This window comes from Aotus nancymaae, unplaced genomic scaffold, assembly GCF_030222135.1.
Source record: "Aotus nancymaae isolate 86718 unplaced genomic scaffold, 86718_ANA_hifiasm-v0.15.2.pri h1tg000022l_1, whole genome shotgun sequence".
NCBI classification, from domain to species: domain Eukaryota; kingdom Metazoa; phylum Chordata; class Mammalia; order Primates; family Aotidae; genus Aotus; species Aotus nancymaae.
Window position 1 is genome coordinate 40,091,294 of NW_026988435.1, and position 20,161 is coordinate 40,111,454.

General features: G+C 44.1%; 2 protein-coding genes across 5 annotated transcripts in view; one reads left to right on the plus strand and one right to left on the minus strand.

Annotated features, from left to right (window-relative positions):
* Positions 1-9,649: 9,649 nt before the first annotated feature.
* PIGP (phosphatidylinositol glycan anchor biosynthesis class P) lies at positions 9,650-17,492 on the minus strand. 3 transcript variants are annotated; one of them, XM_012445659.3, is made up of 5 exons: positions 17,327-17,492; positions 16,811-16,914; positions 13,683-13,755; positions 11,298-11,416; positions 9,650-9,993 (listed from the first exon to the last, which is right to left on the minus strand). In XM_012445659.3, exons 2-5 carry the CDS (start codon positions 16,890-16,892, stop codon positions 9,863-9,865), a joined length of 405 nt encoding a protein of 134 aa, XP_012301082.2. In that variant the 5' UTR covers positions 16,893-16,914; positions 17,327-17,492; the 3' UTR covers positions 9,650-9,862. The 3 variants fall into 3 exon arrangements, with proteins under 3 accessions (XP_012301082.2, XP_012301093.2, XP_012301104.2); XM_012445670.3 differs by having other exon boundaries at positions 17,345-17,363; XM_012445681.2 differs by lacking the exon at positions 17,327-17,492 and adding an exon at positions 17,030-17,049.
* Positions 17,493-17,613: 121 nt separating this feature from the next.
* The window catches only part of TTC3 (tetratricopeptide repeat domain 3), a 126,800-nt gene continuing 124,252 nt past the window's right edge, over positions 17,614-20,161 (plus strand). Inside the window, exon 1 of one of the 2 annotated variants that reach the window (XM_012445608.3) lies at positions 17,614-17,722. The gene's annotated coding sequence lies outside the window, so the exon portion shown is untranslated. The remainder of the gene's footprint in view (positions 17,723-20,161) is intronic. The other variant, XM_012445634.3, reaches the window with a different exon arrangement.

Below are 20,161 nucleotides of genomic sequence, written 5' to 3' on the forward strand. Positions count from 1 at the left end.
GCTCGGGTGTGAATGGAGAGGGAAAGGGGTGGAGGAGGAGGATGGGCATTGGAGGCAGAAGAAACAGGCCCTGAGTGGGAGGGGCAGGGCCTTCTGATGACCCAAAAGGAGTGGGGTGTGGCAGGTACTGGCCTGCAGCGCTGTATAAGACGCCCAGACACGCCTCCTCTCTTTGCGGTGCTTAGACGAGAGGCTTGTTGCAGTCATACTGCTGAGGATAATTACAGAGCCTGACACGCGTAGATACAGAACCCAGGTGCATTTCTGAGCATCACAGATGACAGAAAGCAAAATGATGAGGCACAGCCACGCATCACTGAATAACGGGGATAGGGTCTGAGAAATGTGTCATCAGGAGATTTCGTCACTGTGTGAACATCACAGAGTGACCTACACAAACCTAGATGGCATAGCCTACTACACACCTAGGCTGCATGGCACAGCCTCAAGCTCTGAGGCTACAAACCTGTACAGCATGTTACGGCATGAATGCTGCAGGCAGCGGTGGCACAATGGTGTTTGTGTATCTAAATAAATCTCAAGATAGAAAAGATACAATAGGGGCATGGTGGCTCATGCCTATAATCCCAGCACTTGCAGAGGCTGAGGCAGGCGAATCCTTAAACTCCGGAGTTTAAGAATAGCCTGGGTAACACAACAAAACCTCGTCTTTACTAACAATAAATAAACAAAAAACTAGCTGGTCTTGGTGGCACACACCTATAGTCCAGCTACTCGGGAAGCTGAGGCAGGAGGATTGCTTGAGCCCAGGAAGTCAAAGCTGCAGTAAGCCATGATCACACCACTGCACTCATGCCGAGGTGACAGAGCAAGACCCTGTCTCAAATTACGCAGTCTTAGGTAGTTCTTTATAGCAATGCGAGAACATGTCCTTAGAGGAGAGAGGCCATGGGAGGTTTGATATGTACTGAAGGGGAGCACCCGCAGGACACTGAGACAGGCAATGAACGGCGAGATGCAGCCACAAGCCAAAGAATGCAGCGTGAGGCTGGACGAGGCCGGGCAGCCTACCCCTCCCACCTCTGGAGGGAGCTTAGCCCTGCTGAGGCCTTGATGGCTGTGAAGTTCATCTTAGTCTTGTGGCCTCCAGGACTGTGAGAGAATCCATTTCTATTGTCTTAAGCCATTCCATTTGAGGGGATTTGTTACTGCAGCCCCAGGAAACTAATACAATGATGGACAGGAATGAATGGAGATGAAGCAGTTTCCAGGGTGGTGGCCGCCATAAGGAAAAGTGTGGGGTTATAGTAATCATGAACATCACTCAAGAGCTGACTATGGTCCAAGCACTTCTTTTTTTTTTGAGACAGAGTCTTGCTCTGTGGCCAGGCTGGAGTACAGTTCCACAATCTTGGCTCACTGCAACCTCCGCCTCCTGGGTTCGAGCAATTCTTCTGCCTCAGCCTCCTGAGTAGCTGAGACTGCAAGCACACACTACCATGCCTGGCTAATTTCTTTGTATTTTAGTAGAGACGGGGTTTCACCATGTTGGCCAAAATGGTCTCAATCTCCTGACTTCGTGATCCGCCCGCCTCAGCCTCCCAAAGTGCTGAGATTATAGGCATGAGCCACCACGTCAGGTCTCAAGCATGGTTTTAAGCATTTTATACACTTCCTGTTTCCCCGTAGTCTATACAGTAAGTGTTTTACAGATGAAAAACCAAGGCTCAGAGAGTAATGCAACCTGCCTGAGGTCACACTGGCAGGAAGTAGTGTAGCTGGCACTTGAACTCAGTTCTGATGGATTCTCAAAGCCCATGCTCTTTTTACTTTGCTCCTTGAAGGCTGGCCACTTAAGTGCATATTTATTCACTACTTGAATAAAAATACTGAGCTTTGTTAGTATTCCAATTTGCAAATTGAAACTACATACTATTTCTTTATTTACTTTCTTGGCAAAAGTGGGACAAGCCACCTTCAGGCATCTTGGTCACTTTTTGTTGCTCTATTCTGGGCCACCACATGCCTCATTAAAAATGGGGAACTATTTCAAAGACAGATGGGGAGAACAAACAGAGATGCCAGAAGCCTCTGCCATAGGGCGTGTGCCCAGCCCCAGCAGTGATGACTGCGGGTCCTAGGCCTGGGACAGGCGGACAGAGGGCCAAGACAGTTGATGTGCAGCACCCATGGAGGAGGGCCTTGAATAGGAGGTGGGCTGGGACACGGCCCTCTGGACACAGAGATCCAAGCCCTGTGAGCCTTTGGCAGTTTGTGAGGAAGGGGAGGGAGGAGGTGGAACCATGGGCCTCGAAAAGGCACAATGGCAGTGACAGAAATATTATGGATTAAAAACTAGTATCGTCTTCCATTTTCCTGGGTAGAATAAGCATAAGTAACCCAAAGGAGGGTCAGGAAGTCCCATGATAAATGATTCTGAAATGTCTGTTAACAATGAACTGTGGCAAATCAAAGCATATTTAAGATTAGGAAAAATGGAATACCATGACATTTTGTATGCTGCAAATTTGAGGAACAATGCATAAGGGTACATGAGTAATCCCCAATGTTGGTGCATTACAGGGAGTAAACCGACAGAACCCTTTTGGAGATCAGTCTGGCATTTTACATTAAGAATCTTAGTCTGTTTTGCATTAGTATTATTTGTATTAGTCCGTTCTTACACTGCTATAAAGATACTACCTGAGACTGGGTAATTTATAAACAATAGAGGTTTAATTGACTCACACTTCCACATGGCTGAGGAGGCCTCAGGAAACTTAACAATCATGGCAGAAGGCAAGGGGGAAGCAAGGCATGTCTTACATAGCAGCAGGAGAGAGAGAGAGTACAGGGGAAACTGCCACTTTTAAATCATCAGATCTCGTGAGGACTCCCTCACTATCATGAGAACAGCATGGGGGAAACCTCCTCCATGATCCAGTCACCTCCCACCAGGTCCTTTCCTCAACACATGGGGATTACAATTTGAGATAAGATTTGGGGGGGACACAGAGCCAGACAATATCAACATTCGAGCTCTTTGGCCCGGTAGTAATTCCAATGCAAGAAGCTTAGCCCAAGGACACAATTTCATAAAGTTTATCCACAAAGATGTTTGTTGTACTCGTTGTTTAAAACAGGGGAAAACAGGAGACGACCCAAGTGGCTAGTGTGTGGGAGCCACTGTCTTTCTCATGCTTCTGCCTCAGCAATTGCAACACTTCCGCCTTCCTGGGGTAGCAGTGGGGAAGCCACTTCTGCCACTCTGTCTTCCCCATGTTCTTGTGTAAAGGGGTGTGCCCTGGGAAGAGCTGTGACTTATCCGATGGATGAAAATGAGCCAAGAGTGACTGCATGGAGCTGTCTGCTGTCCACCTGGCCCTCCCACCTCCTGAGCATGCAGCTGGCCGGGCCATGTCTCTAGGTGCGGGCCCAGTCCTCCTCACATCAGTCCCTAAGTCTAGATTTAGAAAAGAAAGCATGATTTTGGCTTCAGGCTTATGCAGCACTTGAAAATCTGGCTGTATCAGTAATAAGGTGGACGCTGTATTTTAATTCTTACCAGCTGCATTAAGTCCTTCACAGAATGGTGGTGAGGAGCAAGTGATTGAACTTTCCCTAGGACGTGCCCACCCACGGTGCATTCACTGAGAATAGTCAAAAGAGGTTGCCATAGAAACCAAAGCATCACAGGGAGAGATGGGTCTCTTAGGGCAGCAGCAGGCTGACTCACAGCTGCTTCTAATATGCCAGGCTTTGTGTAAACAGGTTTTATGACACAAGTGGGCTGATTACAGTGCAATTGGAGTGTGACATCTGAGTCACCGAGGCTCTAGCTGGCTTCTTCCAGCCCTTGTCATGGGGTCTCCTGTGACCATAACCTATACAAGCAGAGCTTGGGCATGCTGGATTTGCAGAAAAAGCCTTAGGCAGGTATTGAATTATTGGACAATAATTTACCCTGCATTATGTGAACATATAAAACTCAATCCACAAATGCATTTGGTTCAATAATTATATTTTCCATAATGCCATCATTTCTGACTCTGACTCCTTTGGTCCCTGAGATTTCCATTGGATTTCTGGCCTCTGGGACTTAAGTGGTGACAAGGCGCAGAGAGAACATCTGGTCCTCAGTCATAGGTCCAGATAGGTAATCACTGAAACATCCACTGTGCTTGTCCATGTGGCCCTGTTTAGATTTGGTGGCTATCTCAAAGTACAGTTCTTTGAAAACTAAACTGTTAAGCCACCGAAATTTTAGGGTTATTTTACCATGGAATGACAAAGTCTCCTGACTAGAAAAGTTGGAATAAGTACATTTCCTCCAGCCCCAAAGTAGTAAATAGTGCCACCATTAACCTAATTGCATTAAACTGAGTGATTGAGACCCATGAAAACTGCCACAGCATGACCTGTACCCCAGCAACATGAATCAAGAATTTCTCTTTTCCTCTTCCTTTTTCTGTCTTCCTTTCCCCCGTTCCATCAAGTCTGTTCTAGTTACTGGCTGGTGGGTCTGTACTATACACTGTACTGGGTTTCAGCACTTTTGCTGTAGAAGTTGATTTATTTGGGTTTTCAAAGTTCTCTGGGCATGAGACTGTATGATATTTCTGTGTATCCTAAGATCTTTAAAAAAGTGTAACACGCAAGAAATTTTGGGTTGGGTCAATTGGCTTAAGGAATGACTCCCATTCTTATGAAAGCGTGGACAGCAGCTTCTTGAGGAAGCCCAGGCATCTGATTGAGATCCTTTTAACTAATACAGGGCAGGTCAAGAAATTAGGGAGAGCAGAACTTTGGATTTAAATTCTGTTGGCTTTTCATTAGGTAATTTCACACCTGGGCTTTTATTTCTCCCTGGGAGGTGAATCACTGGAGGAGGTTTTGTTAGTATTTGGAAAATTTTTGCATTATTGACACTTTCTGTTTGGAGAATTTTATGCTATTATTTGGGCTCAATGCAAAACAGTATCTTTCAAACCTTTTTATTAAATTAAGATATGCATTAAACATCATGGCAGAAGCACAATTTTAACAAAACAAAAATGTCTCACAGCCTGGGCAATATAGGGAGACCCTGTTACTACCGAAAAAATATTTAAAAATTAGCCAGGCATAGTGGTGCATGCCTGTGGTCATAGCTACCCGGGAGGCTGAGGCGGAAGGATCACTTGAGGCTGGGAGTTCAAGGTTGCAGTGTGCCATGATGGCACCACTGCATTCCAGCTTGGGCAACAGGGTGAGACCCCGTCTCAAAAAAAAAAAACAAAAACAAGGCCGGGTGCGGTGGCTCACGCCTGCAATTCCAGCACTTTGGGAAGCTGAGGTGGGTGGATCACAAGGTCAGGCATTTGAGATCAGCCTGGCCAAGATGGTGAAACCCCATCTCTACTAAAAACACAAAAAAATTAGCCAGGCCTGGTGGCATGTGCCTGTAGTCCCAGCTGCTCAGGAGGCTGAGGCAGAAGAATTGCCTGAACCCAGGAGGTAGAGGTTGCAGTGAGCCAAGATTGCGCCACTGTACTTTAGCCTGGAAAAACAACAAAAACAAAAAAACCCAAAAAACATTTCAGCTGGAGTTCTGAAAGCAGAGACTGGGACAACGGCTTGTGTGCAGGCAGTTTACTGGGAAAGTGATCAGAGAGCAGGGCCAAGTAGCAGAGAGTGCAAAACACAGCAGACAGACAAGCACATGGGCTGAGTCCACTCCACCACGGCAACCGCGGCTCAATCCCACAAGATATTTTGAGGAGCTAATGGAATGCAGCGCAGAACTGTCTCCTGGAGGCTGAAAGGAAGATGTGTATATCCACTGACACTTGTCCCAGGTTGGGCTCCTGGCTGGTCCTATGGGTGCTAAACTCTCTCCTTCCGAGCTTACTATAAGGGGCACCTATGTGGATTTGGTTAAACCTGCATGAACTGTTTGGGGCATCAGTGGCTGGAGTAAGAGGTGAACAGAGAGGTCTGAAGTGGTTGCACGAGATGTTCAGTCAAAATACTTACTGAGTGCAATGCACTGACATATTCTGCTCTAGTTCATTACACACACACATGCTAGTGGAGGCCCACTAACCAGTGGTTCCTAAAGTCTGGGGTCCCAAGACCATATTTCAGGGGGCCTATGAGGTCAGAATTATTTTCATAATACTGCTAAGATAGTTTTGTCTTTTTCATCCTTGTTCTCTCATGAGTATGTTTTGGTTTTTTTCCTCTTTTTATTGAGGTGTAACTTGCGTCAGAAGCAGAAATCTTAAAAACTTAATGATTTTTAAAAAACATGTATTATATCACGTAACCATAACCTCCACCCAGATCAAGATGCAGTGTATTTTCAGTTCAGCGGCAGGCTCCTTCATGCCTCTCCTAGTTAACACTCTTCTCCGAAGGTAACCACTATTCTCCTATTTGCCTCCATAGATGAGCTTTTCCTGATTCTGAACTTCAAATAAAGGGAACCACACAGTATTTATTCTTTTATGTCTGCCTTTTTTTTGCCCAATGTTATGTCCATATTAATTCACATTATTAGGTATAGAAGTAATGCATTCTTGCTTGCATGGCTGTATAGTGTTTCACTATAGAAACAAACCATGATTTATTTATTTACCATTCTACCTGATGGAGTTGGCTGGCTCCCTTATACTGCTTTTTTTTTTTTTTTAATCTACACACTTGAAAATCCATCCACTTCTTTCTAATTCCATTGCTGTCACTGAAATTTGGATTTCTGAAATAGCTGTCCATTGTCCACCCACCATTGTAGTTTTGTGTAGTTTCGTGTGTGGCTTTGCAGTCAAATAGCTTGGTTGGCATCGTGTTTATTCTCTGTGTATTTTCATATCTTCATCTTTTAAATGGGGATCCTAATAGTACCTTTTTTTTTGAGACAGAGTCCACTCTGTTGCCCAGGCTGGTGTGCAATGGTGCAATTTCAGCTCACTGCAACCTCTGCCTCCTGGGTTCAAGTGATTCTCTTGCCTCAGCTTCCTGAGTAGCTGGGACTACAAGTGTGTACCATGCTTGGCTAATTTTTGTAGTTTTAGTAGAGATGGGATTTCACCATGTTGGCCAGGCTACTCTCGAACTCCTGACCTCAGGTGATACCCCTGCCTTGGCAGTGCAGGTATAGGTCACCACATCCAGCCCCCTTAAATTGCTCTTAAGTGTGGTGACATGCTCTCACCATAAAATAACAGGAACTGGGACAAACTAGGGAACAGGAAAAGCAGATTCACATTAGCCATCTCATGCTTACTGGGTAAGGATATGGTTATTGAAAGGAAGTCCTAGTGTTCTCAATTACTTAAAATAATTAGTTTTCTTTTTTTGCAGAGGTATAAATTTGCATGTTAAAATATGTGACTCAGGCCAGGCTTGGTGGTTCACATCTGTAATCCCAGCAGTTTGGGAGGCCAAGGCAGGCCGATCATTTGAGGTCAGGAGTTCAAGACCAGCCTGGCCAACATGGTGAAACTCCATCTGTACTAAAAATACAAAAATTAACCAGGCATGGTGGTGAGTGCCTGTAATCCCAGGTACTCGGGAGGCTGAGGCAGAAGAATCGCTTGAATACAGGAGGTGGAGGTTGCGGTGAGCCAAGATGGTGCCAATGCACTCCAGCCTTGGTGACAGAGCAAGACTCATCTCAAAAATAAAAATAAAGATATATGTGACTCCACTTCTGTGTGTAAATACATGTATGTGATTATACCCCAAAGAAAAAGTCCAGCCAGGCAGTGTAGAGATTTAGGGTGTCAAAAGTTGGAGGGGGGTCAGACGCGGTGGCTCACGCCTGTAATCCCAACACTTCGGGATGCCACAGTGGGTGGATCAAGAGGTCAGGAGTTCGAGACCAGCCTGACCAACATGGTGAAACCCCATCTCTACTAAAAATACAAAAATACAAAAATATAGGCGCGTGTCTATAATCCCAGCTACTCAGGAAGCTGAGGCAGGAGAATTGCTTGAATCCGGGAGGCAGAGATCGCAGTGAGCTGAGATCACGCCTCTGCACTCCATCCTGGGTGACAGAGTGAAACTCTGTCTCAAAAAAAAAAAAAAAAAAAAAAAAAGTTGGAGGGGGCTGGGCACAGTGGCTCATGCCTATAATCCCATCACTTTGGGAGGCTGAGGTGGGCAGATCACTTGAAGTCAGGAGTTTGAGACCTGCCTGGTCAAACACGGTGAAACGCCATCTCTACTAAAAATATAAAAATTAGCTAGGCATGGTGGTGCACACCTGTAGTCCCAGCTACTCAGGAGGCTGAGCCAGAAGAACCGGTTGAATCTGGGAGGCGGAGGTTGCAGTGAGCTGAGATTGTGTCACTGCACTCCAGCCTGGGGAACAGAGTGAGACTGTTTCAAAAAACATCCCCAAAACCAAACAACAACAACAACAATTAAAAAAACCAAAGAAACCCCAAAAGTTGGAGGGACTTGAGTGCTAAAGGAATCTGAATTTGATCCCACTGGCTAATTGTGAGCATACTCTGGCTAAGTCATACATGGTTTAAACAGTATCTTATTTCTGTCTAAGCTTCTTTATCATATACAAGAAACATCCAGGTATTCATAAGGCAGTGCCGTTCAAGCCATTTCATATACAAATTCTCTACCCCTCAACTGCACTTCCCCAAAGTTTGTCTGAGTCAAGAAAAGCATATACATCTACTCATTTCCTTAATAAAAAAAAAAAATCTAGGAGTGATCCTTGATCAGTTTCTCTCAGCCAGCTCTGCCTATCCCGCACAATCAGATCCATATACCCAGTCAGTTACCTATCTCCTCTCCAACAAAATGCTGTAAAGCTATCCACTCCCCGCAGTTCCACGACCACTCCAGTGTCAGTAGCAATCATTTCTTGCCTGGACTAATGCAACAGCCTCCTAATAATCTTACTTCCATACTCTCGTCCCCTTCCCAGCTCCCCTTCTGAATCCATTCTCCAATCACCAGTCAGAATGACTTAAACAGAAATCAGGTCACGTCATTCCTCTCCTTCAAGACTTCCAACAGCTTGATCCTAAAGTACCTCAAACTCATCACACTTACACTTAACCCACACTTCCTACACTGGCCTACAAAGCCCTTTACAATCTGGGCCCAGTTTCTCCAGGCTCACCTGGGACCACATTCTCCCTTGTTTGGTATGTTCCATGCCCAATGCCAGTCTTCTTTCTGTTCTTAGGACACATCAAGTTACTTTTCACCTATGGTCTTTGCCTCACCTGCTTCATACTTAGATCCCAACAGCCTCTCTCTGAGAGGTCTTCCTTGACTACCTAAAATGAACTAGTCATCCCTTTGCATTCTAGAAGACATTATCTTAATTCTCTGCATAGCACTCATCAAATTATATTTCCTGTTTATTTGCTTAGTTGGCCTCACCTTGCTTCTAAAATATAAGCTCTTTGAGAGAGAATCTTACCATTACTTCATCCCTACTGCCTAGAAAAATACCTGATGCACAGTGAGTACTCAACAAATAATTGTGTCTTAGACATGAATCTGATGGCATAAATACTAAATGTACCCTTCCCCAAAACTACGGGTTTGAATTCTGGGCCCCTCAGGACAAACAGGAGGAAGGACATCATTGCCCTTTGCAAATTACAAAATAAATTTCTCTCTGGAGGAACTGCTTGATTATACTGACACTTTTTTTTAAAGTCTGCTATCTGGTAATGCAATATTGTATTTATTCTGTTCATTAACAATTAATACTTGAGAACATTTACAATATTCATTGAACATAATCTAAGAGAAGGTCAAGTTACATTTTTTACATCTCCTTTATTAATAAGAGAGATGGTCAAATTTATGGTCAAAATTATAATGGCGAACACTTATAAATAAATACGTTCTTGGTGTTAGTATGGTTACATACAATTCAGTTTTTGGAGTAAAGTTCTTTGTCTGCAAGAAAGAACATTTGGTTTACTTCACTAATAGAAATATCTCTTAATGCTGGAATAGCCTCCTCTTGCTGTTTCTTCTGCTGTTGATTTTTAGCATAGTTATCTGTAAGAAAAGACCAAAAAGCTCTGTTGACCCAAGCAATTTCTTCTTCAGTCTCTGTGTCTGATGGAGACCCACCACACAATTTACTATGCTGTTATCTGGATAGTGAGAAACATGTTTAACATAAATGATTACTTAAATCTTCTCTTTGGAAGAAATGTCCCAATTAAAATAAAAACATAATCAACAAAGTACTTTTTAAATCTCTAACTTGGAAAGAAATCAATATTTCATTCAACTGTACAATGATGATTAAACTCTCATTTGCACATTTCTCATAGGAACAGAATTAGATCCAGCCCTTGAAAATGCATTTAAATCGACACTGCAAAACTATTAAATCGTTTGGTATAAATATTCATGCAAACTTAACAATTTCCCCTCTTTGCACAAATTGTCTATTTGCTGCCAATTCCAATCAAGAATGCATGGAATGCAATGTATCAGAAAGACATTTAAAAATAATATTGTCGATTTTTAAAATACATTGCAGAGGCTAATGAATAAAGGTTTTGAAAAGTTGAAAAATCATACCCGGGAACTTAAAAAATACTTAACTTTCTAGAATCTAAGCAAGCTCAGGAGTCTGATTCATATTCATCTTTAGACATGAAAGAACTTCAAAAAAGTAAAACCACACAAACGTATTGTGGCTCTTTTATCCACTAATTGGAATAAGGAGTACACAATGATCCTGAGGAGGATACACGCACCGAAGTCCTCTTTCTGAACAAGGTCTGCATGTACTATTTGCTATCCCTTCAACAGTGTCTGTGCAGGATAAAAGAAGTTTCCCTCAGGCAAAGTTAATGTGAACATATTATAAATACATATTGAATATACTTGTGGTTTTTATGGGAGCAAATACCTGCTAACCAGTGCTATAATTCACTAGAATTTATTTCTTCCATGAATATAGCTGGTGCATATTCATCAGAACTTAGTTCCTTCATGCAAATATTTCCTTTTGTATAAGTTTGTATCGATTTCTCTTAGCTTCTTTTTACTGTTCCAATGTATGTATGTATGTGTGTATATATATATATGTTTGTGTGTGTGTGTGTGTTTTGGACGGAGTTTCACTCTTGTCATCCAGGCTGGAGTGCAGTGGCGCAATCTAGGCTCACTGCAACCTCTGCCTCCTGGGATCAAGCGATTCTCCTCCCTCAGCCTCCCAGTAGGTGGAATTATAGACATGCACTACCAATGTGTGTTTTGCAGCCTATTCTTGCTGCTTTTCTGGGTAAAAGTGCTAATACTCCACTCTTTCATTGCCCCAGCACTTTCCTTTTATATAAAGTTACCTGTGATTGTATGAATGGAGTCAAGTGGAGAGGTACTCATCATGTTAATTCCAAACAAGAGCACATAGCCAATTACTATAGCAATAAGGAGGTAGACAGGTAATGCAACTGCCCAGTATCTGCCGAAGAGAATATTAAAGTACATAATAGACACTTTTAAAAGTTGCAATTCTCAAGAGTCAGTCACAAGGCCAACAGTTTTTAATATATGCACGTAAGAGACAAATAGTTCCACAAGGCTTATAATGAAAAGCTGCAGTCCTCTATCCACCATCCCAACCCTGGACTGTCTTCTGGTACTTACTTCCTCATTGCTACATAACATGCTCATATTACTGTTTCTTCATTTTTTTCTATTAGACATTTTCTCTAGACTTCCTAATATGGAGATGAGGAATTAATGTCCTCCTATCCTCTTCTATACTTACATCACAATTTCTCATTATAGCAGCAGGTTTTAGAAATAGAATTGTAACTATATAAATAATTTTGCAACTGAGGATCTTAGTGCATTATTATGATATATTTTCTTCTTCTTTTTTTTTTTGAGATGGAGTCTTGGCTCTGTTACCCAGGCTGGAATGCAGTGGCGCATCTCGGCTCACTGCAACCTCTGCCTTCCGGGTTCAAGTGATTCTCCTGATTCAGCCTCCCCAGTAGCTGGGACTACAGGCATGTGCCACCACACCCAGCTAATTTTTTTCATATTTTTAGTAGAGATGAGGTTTCATCATGTTGGCCAAGATGGTTGTGTCCAGCCTATTATATATTTTCTTGTACAACATTTTGTTTTATCTTGAATAATTACATTTGTCTGTTCATTTGGTTTCACATGTACCCATCAATACCAGAGACTCAAATTCTCTGTTAAGACTCTACTATGCCTCTCAGTATCATTAAGTACACGAAATGCTATTTTTTATTGAGTGGTTTTTGTTTTTGTTTTAGAGAAAGCATCTGTCACCCAGGCTGGAGTGCAATGGTGTGATCACAGTTCACTGTAGCCTCAACCTCCCGAGCTCACTTTAGCCCTGGAAGTAGCTGGGACTATAGATGCACACCACCACGCCTGGCTAATTTTTAATTTTTTTGTAGAAACGGGGTATTGAGATGTTGCCCAGGTTTATTATTATTTTTTTTTGAAATGATTTGTTCTCTATTATTTTCTCTTTCTGGAACTTAGTTAGATTTTTAACCATTATACTTTCTTTTATATTCCATTTCTTTTTCGTTCTAATTTCTAGAGATTACCTATGTTTGATTTTCTAATCTTTCAATTACAATTTTAATTTTGGCTATAATGTTTACAATTTCCAAATGCAATAATTTCCTGAACACTCCTTTTGTATAGCATTCTGTTCGTTTCATAGTTATAAGTCTCTTACCTCTTGAGAATTTTATTTAATTTTTTTTTCTGTTTTCTGCATTATCTCTATTTCCTTCAAATTCCCTTTACCTTTCTGCTTTTTCATTTCATGCTAGAGGCTTTCTTTTAATGTCTGGTAACTTAAAGTAGTCCATCATATTTAAAAATGAAGTGCTAACAAGTGAGTTGGAAGCACTATGTGTATGTGGGCAGGGATAGTCAACTGGTGAGCCTCACTCTAAGAGACCTGGCCACTTCACTGGGGTCTTTTTCTGTGTGTAGTAGGGTATTATAAGCCTGGAAGCCCAGAGAGGGAAGATGGAGGAAGAGGTAAACCTTCTCATTAAGCTATGCAGATTTTCACTTGCTCCCCTGTTTTCAGTAAGATGCCTCATTTCCACACTCAGACTAAGTGGCCCCCAAGCTAGAGACTCAAATTTGCCAGAGAGTAAAACTCCTGTTTTCTGCAGGGGAGGGCAGGGTAGGTCTCCCAGCTTTAAGGGCTGAGGGAGGGAGATTTGAAGGCTAGAGCCTTCACATGGTCTTCAAACATGTTTTCAGTAAAACCCAGAATTAAAGAGCTACCTAGTACTCCAATGTCTGAGCTATTCTGGAGTTTGAGGGTACAAATATTCTTGCTGGCCTCCCTACTTCAACAATGTGGAAAACACAGAAACAGAGACCTCTCACCTATCGCAATCTACTTTCCAAAATGTTGATATCTCTTTTCTGCTATCCTATTGTTTCTGTGGCTTTATATCTTAATTTTTTTTTTCCTGTAGGGTAATTTTAGTAAGATTTTTGAAGAAAATGGATGGAGATAAACGTGTGTTCATGCCACCATCTTTAATTAGATATATATCAATAGTGATCTTTAAAAAGCTTTCACTTTCTATATGGCTATTCATGAATTTTAAGAGAATATTTAAGATTTGGGTAGTTTTAAGAAAGGATATGATTCTTCAAAACAGCATTAATCGTATCCTCATGATTAATATATTAAATTATATTAAACTTACTTTTGAGGCCAATAGGTTAAACCTAAAGAGTTTAGCCAAGATTCAGGAATAAAAGCCCACACGAGGTAAAGTACTGTAGAAAAGAAAAAGATAAAAAAGAGGAAGTCAGCAAGAGATACATCTAATCTATTAAGATTCACATAAAACAGAAAATCTCCTTTGAAGTGTCCCTGATTCACTCAGAAATGATTTTTCCCTTCTTTCAGTTCTTCTAGCTCCTTGTTTTTTTTTTTTTTTTTTTTTTTTGAGATGGAATTTCGCTCTTGTTACCCAGACTGGAGTGCAATGGCGCGATCTTGGCTCACCCCAACCTTCGCCTCCTGGGTTCAGGCAATTCTTCTGCCTCAGCCTCCTGAGTAGCTGGGATTACAGGCATGCACCACTATGCCCAGCTAATTTTTTTATTTTTAGTAGAGACGGGGTTTCACCATGTTGACCAGGATGGTCTCGATCTCTTGACCTCGTGATCCACCCGCCTCGGCCTCCCAAAGTGCTGGGATTACAGGCGTGAGCCACCACGCCCGGCCGTTTGTACAATTCTTATAATTACTGTATTAGTCATTTCTTTAACATCTTAACTCTCACTCTATATTTTAAGCAATTCAAGGATACAAATCATGCCTCAGCGATTGTTATAATTCTTATCACCTAGCAATTTGCTTTACGTACAGTAAATGTTCAATACTTCATCCCCACAAGGTTGAAGTTAACTAGTTGCTCAAAGAGAAATTTACCTATCCAGTTCTAATCTACCACATGTCGAGCTTCTGCCTTATCTCCCAGAGTACAATCTTATTTCCCTCGATCCCAAATCTCTGTGGCACCCGTTACTGTTGTCCCACCATAACAACAATGGCTAAGTTCTGAGAGCTCACAGCACAGTTCCCAGCATTCTGTACACATTATTTAAGATAATCCTCCAAGACAATCCTCTGAGGCAAGTATGCAATTTTAACTGATGAGGAAATGGAAGCTTAGAAAGGATACATCACCTATCCAAGGTAAGCGGCTGAGAAAAATTTTACCTACCTATTACATCAGTGATGATGCATTCTTTTCTTAACGAATATGTATTACAGAATTCTGTATGTCAGGAGTGTGAGGCCCAATACTGAATCAAAAAGAGATGGCTTCTGTCCTCCCTAAACTTAAAGTCTAGTAGTGAATAAAGAGTAAATTGGTATTTTCACTACATTGTGATAAGTGCTCATGAATAACAAAAGATGACAGAGAAGTACATTAGAAGGACCTCCTTCTACTCGGTATCCTCCTGCCCCTTGTTGAATAATTTCTCCCCACAGTACATGTTATCACCTGGTACTGTATATGTTTTTCTTATTTAATTTGTCCATTGACTACCTCCCCCCAACGTTAGAATAAAAACTCTATGAAAGCAGGGCATTTTTGACTGTTTTGGTCCTTCCTGGCCTGTAACAGTGCCTGGCATATAGTAAGCACTCAATAAATACCTGAGTTAATTTTTGGTTTTGGATATCATGGAATTTAAGTCTTTTTTTTTTTATTTTCTTTTTGAGATGAAGTTTCACTCTTGTTGCCCAGGGTGGAGTGCAATGGTGAGATCTCGGCTCACCACAACCTCTACCTCCCAGGTTCAAGCAATTCTCCTGTCTCAGTCTCCTAAATAGCTGGGATTACGGGCATGCGCCAGCACACCTAGCTAATTTTGTTATTTTAGTAGAGACGGGGTTTCTCCATGTTGGTCAGGATGGTCTCGAACTCCTGACCTCAGGTGATCCGCTCGCCTCAGCCTCCCAAAGTGCTAGCCACTGTACCCGGCCAGAATTTAAGTCTTAAAGTGATTGCTTTTATTTATTCGTATAGCTTCTAATCTTTGATACACTCTTTGAACAAGGATTTACAAAAGTGCTAACAATAACATCAGTAGCTAACATTTTTTAAGTACTTAACTTTTTCTAGGCATTGTTTTACATGCTTTACATTAATTACCCCAGTTAATCCTAGCAACAGTCAGAAGAGGCAGCAGAGTGAAGTCAGCCAGTGTATTTGGGTTCAAATTTAGAGGCTTATCATTTAGCAGCTTTGTAAATTACTGAAACCCCAGTATGCTCATCTCTAAAGTGAGGACAATAACAACAGAAACTACCCCATAGGATTGTTTCAGGCGTCATAAGCATTTAAGAACCATCATTATCATTACCTTTTACAGGTAAGGAACCTGAGGCTCCAAAAGTTTACTGAGGGTCCCAGCTCACATGGCTCACCTGTGGAGTCAGAATTTGAACTCAGCTGTAACTTCTTCACTTCAGTTCTAACAGCCTGATCATTTCATTATCTGCAGCTGTACTGATGGTACAGGCTGATATAGTTTAGTTAGGGTTCAGAGGTACTACCACTCTTCCACTTTCCTGGTTTCCAAAGAGTTCCAGAACGTTGGCTCAGGGGCCTTCAATTTCCTCTCTCTTGCGTGCCTCATAATTCCCAAATCCTTTTGGGGAGAGACTTGGGGCTTGCTGTGTGACTGGGCATATTAGTGTCTCAGTGAACGTCAGTCTCCTTATCTCTAAATGGAAAGTTATGGGGATTAAGGGAGATCCAGGACGCAAAGTATCCACCTTTCAACCCGACTTCTCTGGCCTTCTCCTCTTGTTCCTCAGATCCGACCGGGCACACTGGAACCATATCAAGCTCCTCATGTCCAAATCCTCTCACAGTCTTTCCACTTTTCCCCTCCCTCCTAACTCAGCATCAATGCCTGGGTGGGAGGGGCGGGGAATGAAAGCCTTGACTTTCCAGTCTGGTTTCAATGTCTCTCCGCCGTGCTCCCCTGACACTCGTCACAGAGCATTAACTGTAGATTTACTCATCTGTCCCTCCACAAGACCACGACCTCCTTAAGGGCAGGAACCAGGCTTTATTCACTCTGCCATGGTGCCTGGTGCTGTATAAATATTTGTAGAGACTAAAACCTCCTAGGCTAGTGCTGGCGTACGACACTCAACAAACACGAGTTCCCTTCTGATTTTCTTAAAAAGAGACACAGGGAGAAAGAATCAACAGTTCGTGTGTGCACAGTCTAAGCAATGCATTCTTCCCTTGTCACTGAATGCCAGAAAAAGCCCCTGACCATCCATCGGGAAAGTACTTACTGAAGACAAATTGGGAGCCTAAGAAAAGAACAAAGCCATAAATCGCTCTTTCTGGCAATGGCGACGGTGAATTTTCCACCATTTTTCCTAGGGCTTTAGACAATCTGTGGAAAAGGAACATAATTAGCCGTCAGCGACGTGCTCCCCCACACCAGTGGTCCACTCTCGCCCCAGCGCTTCGCCGCGGGGACGGTCCCTGCCCGCAACCCGCGCCCCCACCTCGCGCGTACACAGGCACCCAGGCTGGCGCGCGCCCCGCAGCAGAAGGGGTGGCGGGGGATAGGGCAGGGAGAGGGGAATGGGGTAACAGACGCCCGCTCCAGCTCTGCGAGCGTGGCCTCCGCGCGGGAGGGGAGGGGAGGGCGGAGAACAAGGTTCGTGCGGCGCCCACGAGCAGGCGGGCCTACTGGGTCGCGGCGCCCAGGCCCCGGGCCCTGCCCCCTCATGGAAGGTTCTGTTTCTCTTTCGAGGAGGGATATACTGGGGACCTCGACCTCGGGTCTTTCATACGCCCACCTAATCCCCTCCCAACACCTCTGCCGCCTCAGCGCTGAGTTCTCTGCGCAGGCGCCGACCGGGTAGCCGCAGTGGGGGTGGAAAGAGGAAAAAGTGAGCGAAAGGCCTAAGCGCGAGGGCGCTCCCACGCTGGCGCAGGCGCACGACGACCCTCCCCGTGTGGGAGCCAGAGAGCGCGGGGGCCGGCGAGATCCGTTCGGCTCGCCGCGACCAAGGAGGAGGCGGTGCGGCGCTATTGCGCCTGCGCGCTGCTAGCCCACGTGACGCACCTGCCTTTAGCGCCGCCGCCCGCTCCCTCCAGCCGTCAGCTGACTTGGAGGGCCGGAGGTGGCGGCGGCGGCGGCGGCTGCGGCGGTGGCGCCGGCCCGCGGCTAGGCTCGCGGGCGGCGGGCCCCGGTGAGTGCACACCCGGTGCGCGGCGGGGCTCCCGGATGTGTCAGCGTGTCCCGCTGCAGCCGAGATGCCGGGGGAGGGGGGTCTTCCACACCCCCTCTGTGGGTGTGTGGTGTGTGGTGGGTGTGGGTGTGTGCGCGTCGCCCCTCGTCCCTCGCTGCGGTGCCTGCTGTGTTTGCGTGGGCTGGGGTCCTGCGAGATGAGGGGGTGTGGCCGCCATTGCCTGCCCCAGTGGGTTTCCCCCCTTGGTCTGGTGCCCCCTTCGCGAGCGAGGCCCTGGGATGCCAGTGCAAGGGTGGGAGTAGTCCCTTTGTGCCCATCTCCCTTGCCTGTGCCTCGGCTGGTGCGTGGCTGACATCCCCTATGGGTGCAGGAGCCCACGCTCGCGTGTAGCCTTGTGGCCCCCTTTGTGTCGGTATCCGTGCTCCCTGGCGACTGCGTAGGCGCTCTCGGCCTCTGCGGGTGGCCCCCCTTTGTGTCACTGCTCTGGTCTGTGAGCTGCGCGTCCCCCAGGGCGCGTGGCCGCGCCTCCTGCGATCGCGACCCCCGCCTAGAGCCTCGCTTGCGCGAGTGTGCGTGTCCCCGAGTGTCCCCAGAGTGTCTGCGCATGAGTCCTGTCGAGTGCGTGATCTCTTGTGTGCGCGTTTAGTCCTGTCGAGTGCGTATCTTTTGTGTGCAGGTTTCGCTGGTGCGTGTTCGTGAACGTTCATGCACACCCCTTGCTCTGTGTGCGTGTGTTCACGACTCTGTTGCCACCTGTTTTCGTGGGAATTGGCAGTCCAGTTCAGGGCCTGTTCCCACGGAACGGACGTGGGGGTGGGGGGAACCCTGGCGCTCCCCTCGCCCCCGCGCCTCTTTCTGAGCATCCTCCCCCACAGACGCTAATGGGAAGCGGGAGGTCAAGATCGAGTCTGGCCTCCTGCCCCGCAGTGTTGACGCTGTCAGTGTGGCCTGTTCAGAGAACAGAATAAGCGGATCAAAGATAAAAAATGGAGCCAAGACGTAGGTGAATTTGGGCTGGTACCAGTGCGCCATGCCTTTTCCAGAGGCGCCCTGGACGCCAAAAGCCTCTCAGTTGCACAGGCCTTTCAAAATATATGCACACGCCTACTGGGCTATGCCGTTGTTGATGATACCTAATGGTTCATAGAGTATTTTATGGTATTCACCTCAATCTCTTTCTATTTTGCCCAATATCATGGCGAGGGAAACAAGGTAGAAATCTTACAGATTTTACTCCTCCAGAGGGAGCCATTTCCTTGTAACTATGACTCTAGTTAGGACATTTTTTGTTGCAAGTAATTTGCGATTTATCCTAAGGAAAATGGGATTATTATAAGGATACCTAGGGTAAGAAATTTCAAACCCATTAGGGACCCAGCTACTGCTGCGTTTGCTCAAGCTTTCGTGCTCTGCGCTCAAGTGCTACGTTTTGTTGTCTTTCTCTCTGTTCTGCCCAATTTTCTTGTCTAATTTTACTTTTTTTCTTTTAATTTTTGGAATATTTCAAATATAAAATACAGAGGGGGGAGCTAACCAATCCATGATTCAGATTTTACAGACGTGATTATTTAATATTTTGCCAAATTTACTTCAGATATTCGTTTTTCTTTAAAGAAAGAAAATTGCTCTCAGTTCCTCCCTCTCCTTTTCTAGAGATAGCCACTGCGTTCAGGTTTGTGTATATCTTTCCTTTGCGTATTTTATACTTTGATCACGGTGAATCCATACACAATATATACTATTGTTTGTTTTTAAACTTTAATGGTATTAAAATATACGTGCCTTTGTGCAACTTGCTTTTTTTTTTTTGCTCAGCATCATATTTTGAGATTCGTATATGAACAAATTGAATAATTATATTATCTTTGGTTCATTCCTTTTAATTGCTGGTATAGAATTGCATTGTATGAATATACCGTATTTATTTATACATTCCCCTGTTGATAGACTTTGACCTTGTTTCAGTTTTTGACTCTTAAAAACAGTCCTGCAATAAATATCTTTGTACTTGTCTGCTTGTGCACACATTTGGAAGTTTCTGTAGGAAATACACCTCATTAGTAGATTGGCTGGACTGTAGGGCATGTGCATCTTCAACTTAACCAAATGTCACAGAAGCTCTCGAAGTGGTTGTACCAATTTTCACTGTCACTGGTATTGAATGAGAACATCATTTCCTCACAACCCTGCTAACACTTTATGTTATTAGACTTTACATTTTTGCTGTCTCTTTACTGACCAGCTTCCTTATGACTTTTGCTTGCTGCTAAATTTGCTTGTAGCTACTTTGGCTTCTCTTGTAGCCCTGTGTCAGCCTATGGATTTATCTCTCACAGCTAATTGGCTTAGTCTTTATCTCTTTTGGTTCTCATAAGATTAATTCCAATGAATATTTATTGTATACCTAATGTATGTCAGTTCCTATGGTTGATGTATCGA